Here is a 20,130-nt window from a genome sequence, read left to right as displayed (position 1 = left end):
AAGCCTCTGGAGACAGAAAATTACAGTTTAGATTAATGTTTCTCTTTTTAGCAGTTATCAGTAAGTACTCAAGACTGCCTGTGCATAACAGATGGAAATGAAGTTTGATTTGTGAGAACTGGAATTTATGGGAAAACTATTTAAGGTTATTTCTAAAGGAAAACTGTTCCCATTTGTTCTCAAAGACAGATTAGTTCTTACACAGTGTCTCTAAAAATACATGCAATAAAAAAAGGTGGAAGATATATGAGAAACAATGAACTACAAGTCTTTACTTTTTACTTCCACCATCATTTCGCTTCATGCTTGCAAAGTGCAAAGCCAAACAAGACCCTCACCCCCTACAGAACTGCACAAGTACAGAAGGGGCAGCTGTTGCAAAGACCTTCATTCACTGTCAAGTATTTACAACTAGGGGCTTAGCCCTGGTAAGGGAACCTGAGCTGGGACATCAGCACAGACCCAGAATGTGGCACTGTGAGGAGAAAACCTTGAAACTAGGGTTCAGTCCTTGAAACTGTGTGGCAGTCACATTTCCCCTTGTGTTCTGGCACATGTATTGGAGTGCTCTTCCCTCACCCCATTCCTCTTCCCCATCCTGCAGTGAAGTCCTAGACCTTTGTTTGTGACTGCAATCTATTACTATTCAAGTGAGACATGACAGCAACATAGCATTTAAACCCAACTATGGAACAAGAAAGGAAGAGAAATCAGGTTTTGATAACATATCTATTTTAATTATTTGGCTAAAAATAAAACCAAGGTCATACTTAGCTACACAAAGATCAGAAGTTTATGGAAATCCATACTATAGTGCCTCTTGTTATTTAGTACCTCAGGAAAAAGTGTCACTGGTTTCAAGGTGGTGTTGATAAACTGTGGGCTAGAGGTGCTTATGTCTCTTTAAACACCAAGGTAGCAATAGGCATAGTGAATGACAGCTCAGGCTCACAACAATACCAAGCTACAGGGAGAGGAAAAGGCTGAAGAGTTGGTTAAGTCAGTGAGCCCTCCTGACCTGCCATAGCACCATGATACAGTGGGAAAAATCGAGTTCTTAGCATGCCACAGCAATGGCACGTAAGATTAAGTGTCTACAATCACCGTATCCATTCCTCACTAGCACGCTTTGTTTAAAAGTCAATTTCATTATGTTTAACATTTAAAAGAGGTTTTTGGGTGGAGTTTGTTGGGGTTTTTTACCTTAAATTTTGATGGCTACCTTCCACTGATGGAAGATACTTCATTGTTATTTATATAATGGGTATTTTGCAAAGCAAAACCTGTACAACACAGACCTGTCCATCACAAGCTTTCTAGAAATTCTAAGGTTTCTATCATTAAGACGCTGCCAATTTTCTTGCACCTGTAATTGCCATTCCTTGACCTGAAACAAATTTGTTTAATACTTGGCGTGCATTTGAAGTATGTACTATATTCCTCATGAAAACAGAAGCTGTAAAAGCCATCGGATTTGTTACCCTGTGGCTGGGCAGTGTCCAACACTCTTCTATTTCTACCGCTCTGAAGTTACAACACCAATTTAAAGCAACTAAAATCCTTGACATCTACCTTGTACTCTGAATTTTTTGCATCTCATACACTTTCTGGAAAATTTTGTATGCAAGGTAGAACTTCTGCCAGTCATTTATTCTTCAGAAAGTATAGAGAAAGGCATCCAGAAATCACAGCTACCTGTAACAGCATGGTAACAGAGGGTGTTTGGGCTGTTTGTTTGGTTTGTTGGAGTTTTTTGTTGCTTTGTTTTTTACACTTCAGGGATTTGCTTTTGTATTCTTCTCCACAGTCATGAGAGAGATTATCAAATAACTGAATCCCAACAACAGTGGCTGAACATGGAAAGGAGAAAGGTCATCAGTAACTTAACCTTTGTTACAAATATTTAAATAGATTTAGTACACCCCCAAAGGAGCCTTAATGTGCTTAGTAGTCACACCATGCAGGTAGAAGCTATTTAGCTGAATATACTAATGCACTGGAAAAGAATGGTGGAATGCATCACTACCTCCAAAATGAGTGAGCTAGAGCTGAAGAATATGCTTTATAAATCTGATTTTGTTCTGATACTTGGAAAAAGAGGGGTTTACATCCCAAACTTCTATAGGTGACAGTCAAGAAACCTTCATGGTAAATAAAGCACCACTACTCTCTATAATATCATTGTTTATGTTTCATGACTAGTCTTGCAGCATAAAGGTTCAACATTATCATATCCTAATTAAAGACAAAGAATCTGCCATGACCAGTATACCTGAGATCATCAAAAAATTAAACGTATTCAATTTCATGAACTCTTATACTCTGGTTCCAAGTTTGCTTTGTCAACAGTTTTTGCAGAGAGCACTCTACCGATTAACATTCAAAGACTCCAGCTCTAAATCCCCTCTGCTAAGGCCAGTTTAGTCACAAAGCTGGAACAAAATGTGAGCTGCAAAACTTTTTGGAAAAAATCAAAACTTACGGGAAAAAATTAAATATCAAACTTGGGCAAATCACCAACCAGTCCAACTGGTCCTGTCCTGCTTCGGTGGTTCAAATTTTGCTCAAGGACAAGCAGTGGAAGAATACTTAACTCAACCCCATGATTCTATTTTCCACACTTAAAAAAAAGAAAAAAGGAGAATGTTTCTAAATACAGCTACTGACAGACCATGGAAAAAGCCTTCATATGTCTGAAAGTTTGGCACATGGAACGTTTTTTTTTGGTTGGATTCCAGAAGTTAGTTACTACTGTGTGCGTGCACACACACAGTGTGCCTGCATGCAGAGATGCCTTCTTATTTATATACTCTACACACATAAGACATGCCAACACTTTAAACTACTATGGGAAAACTCTTATGTAGAGATACAGTGGACACACTTGGCACCTGGCTTTCATTACACAGCTCACCAGTGAACATTTCCAGTGTGTTCAGCTCTGGCTAACAAGCCCACAGTCCTGGAACACCCTGTCTGCAGAGCAGCCTTCCCTGTGACCTTTCTTTGCAACCCACAGCCACAACTCACTGCAAGGAATAGAAAGCTAAATACTTCAACTACATTAATCTTACTAGGAACACACACACATTGTATGCTTCAGGTTCTAGTAAAGCCTTATCCAGTCCTATTGTCCTGGATGAATACTTCTCAAATGGTATATCTCAGAAAACCCTGCAAGAAAAACTTTAAATGCAAACTAGTATTGAGCACACAAGTATTCTTGATATCACTATAGTCTCCAATTAAACATCCTTACAAAAAAATTACTGTGCACCACACAAAAAAAAAATAAAAATTGTGAATTGTCTATGGATTTGTTTTAGCTGCAGAAAGTGATATTGGTGTGGAGTGAAAAGCTGCTCAAAAAAATCACACAATGGGACAGAAAATGCATTCCTGGTGCAGAACGTGCAGTAAACGTGCAGCTCACCTACGAGGATACAACTGAAGAATTCGGCAATAGTCCATCGGGGGAGAGGGAGGGGAAAAAAATATAAGTGAGACATCTTTAAAGTCCTCCCACCATCATCACCACCCTCCTTTCATGTGCTGCTAACACTTGGCTGTTTTCCCCCCTTCTAATGTTTTTGTAAAATTTCTAAGTTTTCAGCTGATGTCCACTAGCCTATCACTGTATTCTCCAGTTTTGAGACAGTATATATAATAGCCAGACCTAATCTTTGATGGTACAGAAGAAAGGAGACAAATCCTCCATGGACAGATCAGTTTTAAACTGCCTAGACTGGTTATAAGCAATACATCCATGTGAAAAGATCAGTACAGGTGATGCTTCACTTACAGCAGCTCTTGCCAATGCACTTGCCCATGAATCCAAGAGGTTGTGGATGAGCTTATCCCCACTGTAGCTCCATTGAATCAAAGGAATTATGACTTTGAACAGTTTTCCCTAGCTTGCCATTTTTTACAAACTTTTATTGTTTCATAGTTCACTGTCCTCCTCAGTCCCCTGATAGATGTTAATACCTAAGCTTCTACACAGCAATATGGCTTTTACCAGCATCAGCCAACACATACTTATTGTCCAAAGTCAGCACAGCAATAAAACATCAGTAAACCTGGGTCTTACCTGGTCTTTTTTAGACTTGTGTGAGGAAGCAACATGAGCCAGATACTGAATGACCTTCTTGGTGTTCTCTGTTTTACCAGCTCCTGATTCACCTCTGTAAAGAAAATATGCAGTTCATTCAGAAACAAGAGGTAGGGGGACATATTTATACTTCTAACCCCAAAAGGGCTACAGACATTTTTAACTGCATTCTGGCCATTGCAGCACCTCCCTCAAAAGGAGAAAAAGCTGGACTGCAGTTGTACCCTCAGCCAGTTTGCAGCTGGGTGCAGGTTCCACATGTAAGCAGGACTGAGGGCCAATCAATTTTACTGTGTCTAGAAGAGAAATTGCTGTATCAAGAGTATCTGTTACTCTATCAGCCTCAGCAGTATGAATGAACTTAAATATTACAGCTGCGTCAAATCTGAAGGACCACTCGAAGCCTTTTCCATTGACAAAGCTGTATTACTTCAGTAGTTTGAGTACAGGGGCTGTTTCAAAACCACCCTTCTTCCACTTATTTTGCAGAAAGAATTATATATTGGAGGAACTGTAGTGGGACCCTCCTTGACTCTCCATTATTACCCGATTTTGTAAGCCTACTACCAGCACTCAAAATTAAGAGAGTCCTTCAACCAAGAACATAAAAACACAAGCTTTGACATGCAGACAAGCTGGCAACTGTAAATACTCACGTGCAAAGGATGGACTGATCCTCTCGATCTAGAATAAAATATAAAAAAGTAGTCAGACTAGGACTCTAAAACTGAATTTCTCTGACAGAATGAAATCAATATCAAAGACAAAACCAGGAACTAGTAAACACTGACAAGTATCTTTAGAAACATGGCCAGGTAACCTCCTCTCTGGCAAAAGACCCCAACCTCCCACCATATGCCAAAGGATAATGGCACCACAGCAGTTTAGTTTTCTTCATCCAGAAAGATTATTTGCATTACAATTTTTCTACAGACAATACAGAAGTCTCCCATTGAATGTTTCTTTACCATAGAGCTACAGTTTGATGTGCATCTCCTTGTTCTTCAGCCGCCTCGCCCTTATTATACTGGGCCCATACTGACTTACCAAAGTTATCAGCAGAGCAGTGAAAATGGAAGGGGGAGAGGGGAAGTGGGACAGCAACTGTTACAAATCCTAAAGTGCCAAAGACTCATATCAAACAGAGGCTTTCACTCCAAAACAAACACTGGAAGCTCAGTGAGAAATATTCGTTACTTATTTTGTACAGAATGGACTCAAAAACTATGACACTAAGCAGCAGCTTACATCCTATGCAGCTGATTGTGGCACCAACCCCTATTGTATTAACACAGCAGCTGGTAACAGTAGAAACCTTTTCTTCTTCATGTTTACATACCACCACACATACTAATGCCTGTGTTCAGTTCCCATCTGTGGATGATATCTTTCCAGTTACAGAACTTAACTCACCCAGCCTATTCACCACTATCTTCTCCCACATCTTTTAATCTCCTTTCAGCTTCCACCTATGATTCCACTTCCTTATGCACACTCCTGACTAGTCCTTCCACCATGCCTTCATTCCACAGCTCCTGCACCATTTCTTTGTGAACACACTCCCCTGATTCTGCCTTGTTTCACCTTTCATTTACCCCTCTACCCTGTGCCCGCTTGGCCCCCCAGGTTGCATCCCATTCCTTCTCCACAGCACCAGGAACGAGCTGGGAGCACTGGGCAGACTGGAGAGTGCCTGTACCTATACCAGAACAGCCTTAGTGGCTTGTAGTGATCACAAGGGCAGCAAGACCTGTTCAAACATGCAACAAACAGGCACAGCGAGTCATTCACTGACAGTCCACAAGAGCCATTGGGGCACTCACAGAACACACTGCGCCACCAAACTCAAAATCCCCACTAGGCTGTGGCTTTTTTTGTTTTGTTTCATTTTAGGTGTTTGTCTGTTTTTAAATCAAGACTGGAGGACTGTCAGATCATCCAGTTTGAGAAGCTCAGTAATACAGCAGCGGTTAGATTTCATTCAGTTATCTCCACTTTTCTTTTTCCGCCAAGTCCCAATTTTGCATTAGGTTGAGGTCTAATTTGTGAAGAGAGAAAAAGCAAGCTTCAAACATCCATAAGTATACAATTCACTGCTCTAATACATTATTTCAGCAATTGGTAACATTTGTCAGTTATGTTGATGTTTGTGACTGTCTCCACATTTTAGCTACTGGCTCTTTCTAATTCTTTTTCCCATAGCTTAGAGAAATCAAGTGCACTCATTATTCTTCCCACCACAGAGTACTTAGACGATATAATTAAGTCACCATTCAAGTTGTTTTGTGCAAGATAAAGAGATTGAGCTGTAATTAGGGAAGGCTTTCTAGTGTGATAGATTTCAAGTACCTGAAACCACTTTCTAATACCCTTAAATACCGCTGCTGCAAGTGAATTTAGCATTTCAGTTTTAACATCGAGAATGCCATATTCATCAAGAAAAATCTTCTAAAAATTCAGTTTATAAAGAGAGGAGTATAGCTAGCCTGTGGACATATTTTTATGGAATAAAGAAAGCTGGTAAGCCTGCCAAATTTGCAATTCCATCTTCTCTTAAATTATTCTGAAACCAATAATGAAAGCATTAGGTTCACATGCTACAGATACACAACTCCTGCTCTTAAGCTTCTTTACTGGAAACTGATTGTATGTAGATAAGCAAAAAAAATGAGAGAAAAATAATCTGCTCTTTTCCTGCTAATACTCAGAATGTTACCTGTCATTACCCTGCTAATGTTCTCAGAAAGAGCTGATCAGCCCCAAGTCTGGAAGAAAGCAAGTAGAAGAAAATCACTACTCAAAGGGTTTTGGCCTGGCAGATTCTTAAGCCTTCAAAGCTAGATACTGCTGCTTTACTTGCATTGCATATTCATTTTTTCAAGTGTTGAATTTAATTCACTGTCTTTGAGACATGTACCCCTTTTGCTGAGGGACAGGGCAAGAGTAGAGGTTAGCCAGTTTCAAAAGCCCCACACATTCAAGGTTCCCAGTGGGTCAAGGGCTCAGAAGGCGCATGCCAGCCCTCTGCATGACTGGGCACTTTGAGGGTGGATCAGGGGAATAACTAATGACTCATTTATGGATTGCCTAAGGAAATGTATTCTTGGGTAGTGCAACACCTAGGTACAATCCTCCATTGCAGAGCAGCTATGTGAAAGGACAAGACTGTGCCTCTGAATAACATTTGACTTTCAAAAGCTTGACTATAAACAAGCAGTCCACTTGTCTGAGAAAATATACTTGCATTCAGGTACTACAGAGGCTCTTCTAAGAAGTTAATTTGAGAGAAAGAAAAAAAAACATTTAAAAAGATAACTCTAAGGAAGGTGCTCCTTACTCCTGGTAGCCAGCTCTGATCCTGGAATATGAGCTGGGGCTTCTTAAACAGGCAGTGGAGCCCCAAGCACTTGAATAGCACATGCCTTCCCATTCCCTCTCCTCCAGATGATCCAGTAAAAGAGTACTGGTAGGCAGACAGATAAACTGACTGCCCAACAGAAAAAGAGATTATTAACATCGAATGAAACCAAGAAGCTCTTTGGCACTGAACACTTCTTGATCATGCCAAGTTTTGTTATACTTAGTTGAGAAGTTCTTTCAAGCCTCATTCCAGTGAGGCAAGGTAACAACAGCACCCTGAAGTGATCCTAGGAAGTCTCAAAGGGGCAAGCACAGGATTTTTCCCTGCCTCAACACAGAGCAAGGTGTTGAAAGGTGCTCAGGCAGGAAAAGTCACAGACAGTGTTCAAAATCCTCTTGGCACAGTATTCCTCCCCCAACATACCTTCCTGGTGGCCCACTGCAGCTGCCTTAGTCACCTCTGCTTTAAGTCAGCAGGATCGTACCTGCGAGTGCAGGCAAGTCACCGGGAGCGTGCAGACACTGCCATAAAAGGCAACATTCCTGTTTGCAATCCGGGGGAAATTCTTTCCCAGGACTGCAAAGCAGCAGTCATTGGGATAGCTGGAATTCTTCTAATTGTGTACAGACAGACAACTCAAATAATGTGTTGAGCAACAGGAAACTGGAGCCGACCAAAGGGCCAAAGAGCTAATGCATACAAAGCATAACTCTCAGATACAATTTCAGTTAAGAATTGTTTAAAATGCCAATAATCATTCTCCATACCATGCTGACTTGAGCCATCATGAATCAGAATTCAGTTGTCCAGGCAAGAGGCCACCTCCACCTCATTTTTAAAAAAAAAAAACAACCCAAGCATTCAACATGGGCGTTCTGCACAACTTCAGTCAGCACTTGCCTGTATTTTACTGTCAGTTGTGCAAGCAACCTACTCAGCAAAAGAGAATGTGCTGGGTACAATAAACTCAGTTGCTTATAATAACACAATCAAGAAATGCCTGATTAAAAGAAATCTGCATCTGCTTTTCAATCCTAAACAGAGTTACTTATTAAAAATAATCCAGAATAACAACTCATTAGTTAATTATAGCAACAGTTCTGTATTTCAAACCAGCTGACAAGGAAAGCTTTTTATCTAGGCTCTTCTTCAGCTCTCATCACCATAGTATTCAAGTGATCATAAGATGCAGCAGCCTCAAGCATCCAGAAATTCAGGAAGTAAAACATCCTTTAATTTTAAACTGTACAGCAGTATTGTATAATAAGATCAGTAGTTTAATTTTACTATGTAAAAAAACCCATAATATCTAACTCATTCTTGACTTTCTTTAGTCCAAGAATAAAAGACTGCATCTTAGACAGGTGACTGCTTCAGCATATACTAAAAACTTAATTAAACCAAAATTTGTTTTCACAAGAGGAAAGGAACTTCTTGTACAAAGAAAGTCCTCAACCAAATATTCTAGTGCAAAACAACAAGTCTGAATGAATGCTGAATTGCTGTGGTCGAATATACTGGCATAACTGATAAATTAATGCAGCTCCAAACTCCTGACTTCTGTTTTTAAATGTTTTGGGATGGGAGAAGAAAAAGGTTGGAAGGCTAGAAGAGAATATGCAATTTAAGCTCTCCATCTCAGTTACAGAACATCCTACCAGGCCTTTATCACCCACTTCCTCTGCATGAGTGACTCCCGTTTCAGGCCTGTTCATCTCCATAAAAGGAGAAGTATATAGCATTCACACAATGGTGACATCATCTCTCCAGCTAAGAGGAAGTGGAGCTGAAAGGCAAAGGCTTGGCTTGCAGTCCCCTGCCTATAGCTGACTCATTAAGGCTAAAAGCTTAACCATAGCTCGACGGTAACACCCACCTCCTAACCACGGAGCATCTGGCAGGATGGAGCAGCCTGGCCCTCCTAGTTCCTGTTACTACACTGCTCCGCCAGCATCCTGGGGAATGCCTGCAGTCCAACTTAGCCAACTGGCTGGCCAACCAACTTATAGAGTTGACCTAAAGCAAGAATTAGTCTTAAATGCATCTAAGTGCTTCAATCATACAGTATTTTCAGCTTCTTATTGCCTCCTCAAATTTCCCTTCCAACATCAACATAATTTTACAACCCATGTCCTTTCCTTGGGGCTCTTGACACAGGAGGAACCCCAGGCCCCTAACACACTGTGCTACACAGAACAACCCCACTGGCATCAGATCTAATCAAATGTGTTCATTGCGGTGCTTTAACCTATATGCTGGTTTGAGCAAGATCAAAAACACTCCAGGGGAACACCAGAACAGAGCCTGAGAGCCTGTTTTTGCATTATCATTTAAGGAATGCATTATAGAGAGCTTTCAAAATGCTAATAAACTATCATCAAATACAAAAAGAAAAAAAAAGAAAGAGAAAAGAAAAATCAAATGAAGGACAAACACAGCATATTCAAGATAGCTCTCAACAACAGAAAAGATGTTAAAAAAAAGATGGTTAAAAAAAAAAAGAGAGAAAAAAACCCACTTGAGTTGGCAGGAACTCTGCAGTGCCAAGATCCAGCTCTGCATTAGCTAAAGTTTGAGGACAGCCACAAGGAGAAAAATAAGTTTCATTTGAAAAATGAAATATATCCTACTGGGTCAAATGCAAATATTTATTCCCCCAAGACATTTTTGGACTAGAGCCCATATCCCTTTCTCTAGCACTCCTTAACTGAATCTGGAGATTGCAGAAAACAACTTAGGCTGTAATTTTAGGTTACACAAATGTTTATGAAGTTCTGACAGAAAAGAAAAACTGGTATACAGCCTGCAAAAGCTCAGGCAGCTCATGATACTAAAACAGTGAACTGCAGGGACTCTGACAGCAGGGGCTGGACCATTACATAAGTGACTGCCAGGGAACTCCTGCTCTGGTTTACAGGAATGAACTGAAAAGGGTGTGGTAGCTACTAAAAAACAAGTGGGCAACGGATTCATTTTTAGCTCCTTGTTCTATTGGAAACCGCATTTTGAGACACAGATTTTGAGAGCTGTATTTAGAAATCTCAAGTAATTCAAAGCACGTAAAACATTTCTTAAGAAAATGAGAAACTACGTACATATTTTCCCGCTATTTGTATCCAGACACCATCAAAATTAATATTCTCCGCAATTAGTATCCAAATTTAATGTTGCCCTTTGCATCAGAAATGTGGACAAATCTTGGAAACAAACTAGTGACACTGCAGTCCATATTCTTTTGCGTTTAGTGGAAACAGAACTAGACCTTTACATGCAACTTGAAAGAGACATCTGTGCCTCTACATAATCTGAGCAGGTCTGAATTGATGAGCACTCACAGAGTCTCATACAGAAGAGAAAGATGCACTTTGAGACAGTGTATTATGCAGTGCAGCACAGCAGACCAGTGCTAAGAAGCAACCTGAGAAATTACTTGGCAGCAAGCGAGTTAAAACAGAAGTGTTCTGCTAGCTCAGAAACTTAAACAGATATGCAAACATTTAAGAATTACAAACAAAACTCTTGAAGGTCTCTGTTCTATAGAAGCAGATCTACAGGACTGCCTGTAGTGAAAATCACAACTGGTCCTGAGGTGCATGAGGATCTACAGTGGCAAGTGATTTGTCTTAAAACACTTCACACTGTGTTTCGTCCCTTAGTATAACAAGGCACCAAAAAATGAGGTTACTGTGCTTCAGGATTTTTTCTTTTAAACACCAAACCCAGAGACTACCTAACACCCAAGTGAACACCAGCAAGGGTGCTGGCTGCACAGGCTCCTTTGCAGACTAATCCATCAAGGTCAAGGAGGGTTTAATCACTGTACAATGATTTTCAGAGGTTTGTTAGGTGAAATGTTAGGAGCTCCCAAAAAATGTGGAGAAAACTGGGTAAGAAAAGAGACAGAGTATGTTCATTAGCTATGTGTTGCCTATTCCCTCTCCTACTTATCTCTTCATTGAACAGGATGAGCTTTGTAGACCAGAATAACCATACTGACCTAATCTATTACAGAAGTTTCAGATACTTTTCAGGGCATTAAAACCAAAACCATGCTCCAGATACCAATGACATTTCTAGCTTCTACCACTATTTGACACAGAAAATTCCCTGCATGGGTTCCAAATGGGTGCTGTTTAACAGTTCTAAAGTATGTTTTTCTAAATTGAGGCCCTGGAGACTATGAAATGAGGTAAAGGATGTACCTCTTCAGTATACATCTGCTGCCTTAAAATAATGATTTATTTGCTCAAGACATCTCTCCACTTACAGGCACCGTGCTTCAATTATCAGCATCAGAAGACTAACTCTTCTGAAAGCAGATTTGACGTTTCTGGCATCCAGGTTACCCAGGGAGCAGAAACATTAAGACAAATGGTTGTTTTCTCTAAAAGCAAAAACGTTACGCTTTTTTCAGAGTTCTGCTCTTGAAGCACAGTCTCTCCAAGTACCATGCAGCAAAGTAATGTTCTTACCTCATTTCTGAGAGTCAAAGTCTTGGGTCAGAGAAAAAAAACAAAACCAACAACAAACAACCTACTTTGAACAAATTCTCCTCCATTTCATTGCTTCAAGAAAGTACTTCTGGGAAAATTAACAAAAAGCAATATAATCTCTTAGAATATCTAAGTGACACATGACACTTCTGTCAGTGGAGTAACCAGCAGACACAAAAAGAGGACCAAGCTCACCCACAGTCTATCAGCACAGATGCCTGAAAAGGGTTAAATAGTTTCTGGATTAGCAGAGGCTGGAACAAAGCTCTCATCTTCCTCTCCCCTTCCCAATTCCTTTCCTGATGAACCAGCCCTTTGAAAGGCCTGCTTACTCGAATACCATAAACTGACTGAAAACCACCACCAACAAAAAAAATCAGAGTCCAAATCAATTAACAAAAAAAGCTTTTGCACTCTGTCAGCTTAAGAGATAACTATACCCCATGCTGACAGAAGTCAGAGCCAACAGCTTGCTATCCTTCTTCAGGCCATGAAGGATGCCCAGTCTTCAGGGCTCTGAAAGTAACCTAGGGAAGGCAGCCTAATCCTAAATGCCTCTGGCTCATGTGGAGCACCCGACCCTTTCATCTTCTATTCTCTGTACAGATTCCTGCCATACCACCGGCTGCTGCACCAAGCCTCCCCCACCACTGAGCAAAATGAGAAAGTGGAATAGGAATGCTGCTTTCCACTGCCCTAGAGGCTGGCCAGGACCAGAGACATACTGCAACAACATACTGTCCCTCACCCCCAGCAGCAGACATTGGAATGCTACTGTTACCCTTTGCAACAAGAAAATAAGGTAGCAAATAACCCTAAAACAATCTCTAGGAGTCTTGTTAGCACACATAGGCTACACATAGCACACATGTGAAGCCACACAGAAAAATCCTTCCAAACCTAGTTAAAAAGGTCAAAGCAGGCTAGTTCAAAAGCTAACTGGGAATGATATTCACAACCAACAAGCATTCCAAAAAGTCAGCAACGAGGTATCTCAAACTAGGCAAAGAAGAGCTGGAGTAAACCTCTTGACTATCAATACTGCTGAGAATACTGCACAGCTAGAATTGTTCTGGGAAAGGTAAACACTCCAGCAGAGCTCATAGCAACTTTCCCATACTTGGAACACAGAGGCAGGGCTGCCATTCTTCTGCTTTGTACAATAGAGCAAGTCAAGTCTGGGATTTCCAAATTTTAGACATGGTTCAAGCAGTGGTCTGATGGAGACATCTTTTCTTTCAACAGCAAAGAAAGCATCCATGTAGATTAATCACTAGCTCTGAACCACCATTAGACCAGGGAAGGTCACCCATCCCTTGTTGCAGAATTGCACTTGGTTGGATATCTTCTGCCACATAATGATATACCTGGCAGAGATGAAGGACAAGATGCATGCACATGCAGTTTCAAATGGTTTGACTGTTGTCTGTAAAAGAAAAGGACTTCTTCAGTCTCCTTACAACAATGCCAAAGAAACCATTTCTGATTCTATATAGAAAAGATTTCTTTTTAGGGAACAATAACTTTGGTACAATTAAGTCAATAGCTTGTTTAAGAAAAATGCAAGTTAGTACTTGAGCTGACAATGAGAGGGCAAGAGAGAGAAGGAAGCAATAAGGGATGATGTTTATGGACAACATTCTGCCATGTGTAGTACAGGTGGAGCTTCTCTTCTTGTCCTTCATGGCAGACCCAGTCTTTTTCTGAGGGAAATGAGGTCCTATATAGGTCCAGGTTCACAGGTTTTTTTCTTCTGGATACAGCACTCATTTCACAGTAACACACCAGCAGTATAGCTGTATTTTGTCAAGACCTGCCACATCTTCAACAAATCACCATCAGTACTGTGCCACCAGACCACTGCAGCACGTCTGTATGCTCATCCCTCCCCACCTCGGGCTTTTACAAATACAGATTTATCGATCCGTCTTGTTAGCTCAGCCCTGTGCTCTGCTCTGCATGGCACCATGCTTTAGCAACCTTTCATAGCTTTCTCCACACAAAGTTTGTTTGAAGCCACTAGCACAGGTAGGATGGAGATTTTCTTGTCCCCTTCCCACTCTGGGAACCTATATTACTACAGTCCTCCTGTGCTTGACGGTGCAAGTGGCAGTGAGGGCAGGTGAAAAGCAGAACTCTAAAACTGAGTCTAATGAGAATTTTAAAGCATAATTTTATTATATCTGGCCGTTGTTGAAAAATGTGAAGCTAATGACAAGACCTAGGAGAGACAAACACCTTAATCACTTCTAGTCATCAAAAATTAAAGGAGTACTTACATTCATACAAGTCACGACAAATCAAACTGTCCATTACACCCTTTAAACCCTACAAAGCATGCTTCTTCATAAAACCCATCGACAAACAGGAAGAAAAGCACAAAATACCTCCACACCTGAACACTCTCCAAGCATGCAAACACAAGCACTGACTGTAAAAGACTTCCTCTCAGAATGAGGGATATGCACAGGATATTCAGAGCTCCATATTTACAAGTTCTCAGGTGACAAACAAGCTGCAGATACTATATACGATTCTCTAATTCTCAGCTGTATATGTGAGGGTGGGGGTGAAATAGGTCAATCTGCTTGCTGTCTTTTATTCCATGAAAAGCCAACAGATGTACTTAATATTTCCTGATGGGAAGTTTTATTTTTACCAGAATAAGAATGTAACCAAACAACTCTCAATCAGTAAAACTACCACTGACCATCACACCTAAAAATATTAAGCTTGTTTTGCCCAACTAGATTGTACAATTGGATTTTAAGCTGGCTTTTGTTAAAAGCCTCTACCAATCAATACATCTGCCTGCCCACCTATAGCTATCTTGATCTATAAGCTCATCACCAAGAGGGAAAATTTGCTACCTCAGTTCTGCTTGCTTCTCTGAACGCTATGCATTCACACCAACTTGTTCTTCATGTCAAATTTAGCTCTAACCAGACTCTTTGTAAGGTTCTTCAATCCATTAGAGCAGGAGAAAGGTATTCACCTGAACACAAAAGGTGGTACCAAGTAGGTGTCAGGTGTCTGTAAGCAAGGACAGAGTGGGCAACAATGTCTTTTGATAGCAGTGAGTTGTTGTTCTTCTACAGTGTTCTGACTGCAACCTTGATTTGGGATTTCAACAAGAGTCATTATCTCAGTCAGCACTTACCTTGCATCATACTCCTGTAGGCTGTGTCTGTGATGGCATAGATATGAGGGGGCATCTCATGTCTCTTTTTGCCTTTGTACATCTCCACTATTTCTTCTGAGTATATGGGCAGGTTCTTGTAAGGGTTGATTACCACACAGAACAGGCCTGAGTAGGTCTGGAAAGAAAACGCCCCAGCAAATAAAGACAAGAATTAAATGTTGTATAGTTGCATATTTTAACAGTATATTGCTTGAAAAAACAAACAAACTGAACAGTGCTTTTTTAAATACTTTTTCCAGTGATGCCACGTGGGATGCTTCCCACTACGCAATATTAGAATCTGAGCAACACCTAAAGTCATATCAACTTGACCAGTACTCAACTTTTCCAGGTATGCACAGAGCATCAACTGACACATTAGTCACACTGATGTGACTGGCCTGCTCCTTGGCTAACTAATAGTCCACTAGGACTGGCTTTTCTTCCTTTCAAGGTTCCTATATTCAGGTCAAGTGCCATTTTATTGTATAAGGTAGGTGCTCAGCTCCTAGAAGCACACATTTTATTATGTTCTGCCTCATGTTTGCTATGGATTTATCTAGTAATTGATCAACTACAACACAATAACACTTCAAGCCAAAATAGTTACTAAAATTAAAATTAGACCAGTGTACTCCTGAAAGGTTTTCAAGGCCACTGGACTAGGCCAAATTCAGTGCTACCCTGTTCTGAACAGGAAGCTGGATTAGATGGCCTCCTGAAGACTCTTCCAGCCTGAACACTTTCCTGATTTACAATGTAATGAGTATGACTCAAACTAGACTCAAACCATTAGGTCATTAATGTCGTATAGTCAGCAACATTTACTGAAGTTTACTTCTAATTAATTTCAAATGGTTAATTCACTGATCTATGACAGCAAACCTCAATTTCTCAGTTGTTTTCCACTGGCTTAAATTATACAATTCTAATGGAATACAACTGACAAAATACTTCCAGTGAAAATATTAAGCTTTTTTTAAAAAAAGGAAAAAAACAAAACTCTGAGATTTGAATACCTGAAAGAAAAAGCCCAACCAACTTTGTACTCGCAAAGGAAATAGGAGAAGCAGAGACTTCTTGGATATCTCCTAGATATTCTAAGAATAGCATTTCAAGCCTTGCTCCTGGGATTTAGAGCTATCCTACTTCCCTGTCAACTTCAGAAGCAGCTGTTTGAAACATCTGGAGATGAACACTTCTCTACAGCAACTTGCACTGCTACCAGAAGAGAGTACCTTTGGCACTTTTTATTTCTACTGTCAACATCTCTTCTATTGTTTGCTCAATGAAGAAAGAGTGCTTCGGAGTGGTAAAGAGTTCTCCACAAGGAGCACAGAGAGTACTTAATCAGATTTAGCTCCTTAGCTAGATAAAGGTAAGGATTAGACTGCACTGATCAGAAGGGTGAAAATAGCATCTACCACACAGTTTATGGTCTTATATCTAAAGTTTCTACATGATGGCTTAATGTTAGGTAACTAGTTCACTCTTCTATGCAGCAGATTCAGATATAGTTTTCACTCAAAATTTTTTATAGATAGTTAAGGTTCCTTTTCCATACCCCAAAATAAACTATCAGGATGTTTCCAGACCTACTCTTTTTCTTTTTCGTCTTTATTCACTCATTTTTTAAAAATATTTGAGCAATATTTGAATGGCTTACAGAAAATACTAAATCTCTTTCCAAAGTGGAAAACCATGAAAGTTGGCTAAAAACCTTTTGGCATAGTACTTGTAAAGTTCCAGAAGCTAAACTTCCATGAGACATTCTAGTCAGGTTAGGTTTCAGGTAGTGCTGGAAGGGAACAGTTTAAGGGATTTACAGAACCAACCTGGCAATTCTAGTTCCTTTTGCCTCAGCCTTAGCTCTCCATCAAGTCCAACGGTACTCGTACAGTACAGAGTATCAGCTGAAAGTCTGGGTCATACTTTCCTGACCTTTGACTTGTGGAAGACAGAGCAGTGCCAAGAGGTAGAAAGGAGTCAAGGCAAGAGCAGCATGTTCACAGTACACACAAGTCCACAGGGAACATTAAGTTTTCGTGTCTGTATTTGTGTGACCCTTCACGGCTCTGTTTGCTGACAAATCAGAACTGCTGCTTTTCAGGTAAGTACAGTGCAAAGGTCTGAAGCAATCTTACAGATGAGAGCAACAGTTTAGAAAACGGAAGACATTCATTTCACTTAGAGTGATGAAGCCATGAAGCAATTATGCAGGAAGAAGCCACCACTCTCTTCCAGCATTCTGGCTGCCAGGAGAAATACCTAAGGGAAGTTTCCACGCAGTATAATGATCTCAGATGTATGAGGTGATATTTTTGTTTAATAAAGAGAAACAACTAATCATGGCTGGGATAGGTAACTGAGTGAGACCACCATGTCACAACTGCTGGTCAAGTTTTATAGGAAGCAAGTTGAGCTGTATGGAGCAGAAGCTGCCAGCCCTACCACAGAAACGACAAGAGTCATCTTCATCCTGCTGAAGTAATGACTTATATGCATGAATCCCTGAATTGAACCCAAGGTTCCAGTTTAAAGGCTCACCTATCATAAGCATAGCTGGCTTGGAAATCCATACTTTGCCTCAAACATTGCTATCTAAAAATAGAATTCTGGTATTACTTTTCACTAACTATTTCAAGCGACACACAGGCCAAACTGGAATTAGTTTCAGTTCTCTAACTCTGAAGAGTTGAAAGGATCATCTACAGCACAACACAAAGTTGACAGCATTAGAAAGTTTATTTTCCAGCAACTGTTAATTTGAATAAAATAACTGGAATGTGTAAGGTTGAGTTTTGAGTTTCACACTGAATACAAACAGGGCAGTTCAGGTAAGCAACATAAAAGCTGACAATGACCTTCTGATAAAGGATTCTAAATAGAAAGGGTTAATAGAAAGTCAGTCTACTAGCAAACCACCTCAGTGCAGAACCAATCTACACACGGAAACAGCACATTGGTGTCAGACTCAAGCTCTTAGTTCTCGAACTGTTTGACGCTCCTTGCCTGCACCAATGATAAGATTTCTCCCTTCCTTTTACAGGATGGAAAGACAGAAAAATAAAGTTTTAAAAAAAATCTGACATGCAGCCCTGATGGCAAATGAGAGAGAAAGGACAAGAGCAGAACTAAATTATGCTTACGATCCTCCCAGAGACATTTATGCTAGAGATGCATTGTGTGTACTCCCTTTCTTCAGGCGGATTAATGATCAACTAACAGCCACTCCAATGAAAGTATTTTAAGCCTTCACATTAATCTCCTGACTTGCTGAGAACTGCTGACAGGTGAGATCAGTCCATTTCACAAGTGCACAGAAACACAGTTTTGGCAAGACTAAGATTCTGTAATAGGGAATTACTATGCTAGGTTTTCTTGGGTGAAGGGTGCAGGGATTTTTGAATACTTCTTACAATCCAGTTAGAAGAGCTCACTTTATTGCAGTCACAGACTACGTCAGAAATCTCAGAGGATATCTTGCAAGATATGTGAAACAGCCCATTGCACAGTGTGCAGCAGACTGAGATACTGCTGAATTCTTTTCAACAACTTACTATATAAACTAGCAATGTTTCCTATTCTAAAAATGTTACACATGATCTTACACATCACATTTCATCTCAATACCAAGATTATTCCCTCTGAGAACAGATTTTGACCAATAATAGGAGGCGTTAACCACAAGAATAATTACATGCATTAACCTCCAATCACATTAGCTCTCAAATTCTGACATCAGACAGTGGGAGTCAGGCTAAATTTATATCAGCCCTGCGTCTTTTAGATGCTCTTTGATAATTTCTGCAAGAGTCAACTCTATGCCTTCATGCCACTCCAGAAGAGCAGTGGTCACAGAACCAGTCAGTCAGTCATGAGTTTCTCACTTGTGTTCATACTCCTCAACTTGGAAGGCAACAGCCCACAAAGGTTCCTACCCAAGATGTACAGCTAGAGTGAATTCCTGCTATGTGGTGTCTTAGATAACATTAGTCCCTATTAGGGCAGAAGAGAACATCTACAGATTCTACATAAGATGACTACATGAAAGACTATAGCCCTAAGGGGATGATAAAGTAGTAAGCATTCAAAAAAACCATCCCAAACATACAAAAAGATATTGCAGAGTTTTTACTTATGTTGTCTTCTCCATATGACAAGAGAATCAGCTTTTAAGTTTTGGAAGCACAAGAAGTGGTGGGGGGGAACCTCGACAAAATTTCTTTGAGGATCCTATTAATATACATGTTTACATGCGAAATTTACTCTTTAGTACAATGTATTTTACTGGATCTTCTAATATACTGTGAAGATGATTTCATACTGCCTAAAAATACTGAACATCCAGTACTTCTCACAATTCCATCTCAAGAAGTCCCATTTCAATCCTGTAAGCAGAGGCTAGTCTGAAAATGAACAAACCAAGGTACACTAATTCCTGTTTTAACCAGTCACTGCACCCAAATTTTACATTACCACTGGGTTTAATAATTCATTCTATGACTGCAGAGTATTAATAAAGATTATCACAACCAACATCTGCTGGTTAAACATAGGCAACAAGAAGAGAAAAATCAGAAGGGACCTGAAGAACCAGAACAAGGTTCCAAAGTCTCCTTCCCCACCTTTCCCTGTTTATTGCCGTCGGTATTCAGTGAAGTGGTTGCTGCCTGCTTCATCGGGTATAACCGTTGGTCCCATAAATGGTACCTTTGTCATTTACACAGCAGTAAGAAGCAGGAATCTCTGCTCTTGTCCATTTGGGGGCAGAAGGAAAAGGAAACATTTCCTATCTGTAAGCACATGCAAGCACATATGTTCCTTCTCTGACAAGACAATCTGAGATCCAGAATTTTTATAACACAAAGCGTGGCATTACCATTCTTCCCCACTGAACCTCCAGACATGGAAAACACAATTCAAACACTGGGTGTATTAGAACTGTGTTTTTATTATTATTTAGTTCAGTTCAGATCAGACT

The 20,130-nt window shown here is 40.2% G+C and overlaps 1 protein-coding gene across 2 annotated transcripts in view; it reads right to left on the bottom strand.

The window, feature by feature from the left end:
* MYH9 (myosin heavy chain 9) overlaps positions 1-20,130 on the bottom strand; it is a 71,141-nt gene that overhangs the window by 34,972 nt on the left and 16,039 nt on the right. For both annotated transcript variants that reach the window (XM_027715077.2, XM_039382246.1), the window contains exons 3-5: positions 15,126-15,282; positions 4,768-4,795; positions 4,091-4,184 (exon numbers count right to left, since the gene is read on the bottom strand). In XM_027715077.2, the coding sequence (XP_027570878.1) occupies positions 4,091-4,184; positions 4,768-4,795; positions 15,126-15,282 (279 nt within the window). The remainder of the gene's footprint in view (positions 1-4,090; positions 4,185-4,767; positions 4,796-15,125; positions 15,283-20,130) is intronic.

This window comes from Pipra filicauda, unplaced genomic scaffold (genome assembly GCF_003945595.2).
Source record: "Pipra filicauda isolate LSUMZ 115617 unplaced genomic scaffold, ASM394559v2 scaffold262_size1072369_pilon, whole genome shotgun sequence".
NCBI lineage: Eukaryota > Metazoa > Chordata > Aves > Passeriformes > Pipridae > Pipra > Pipra filicauda.
The sequence above is the reverse complement of the archived record's forward strand: the minus strand, read 5'-3'. Positions and strand labels throughout refer to the sequence as shown.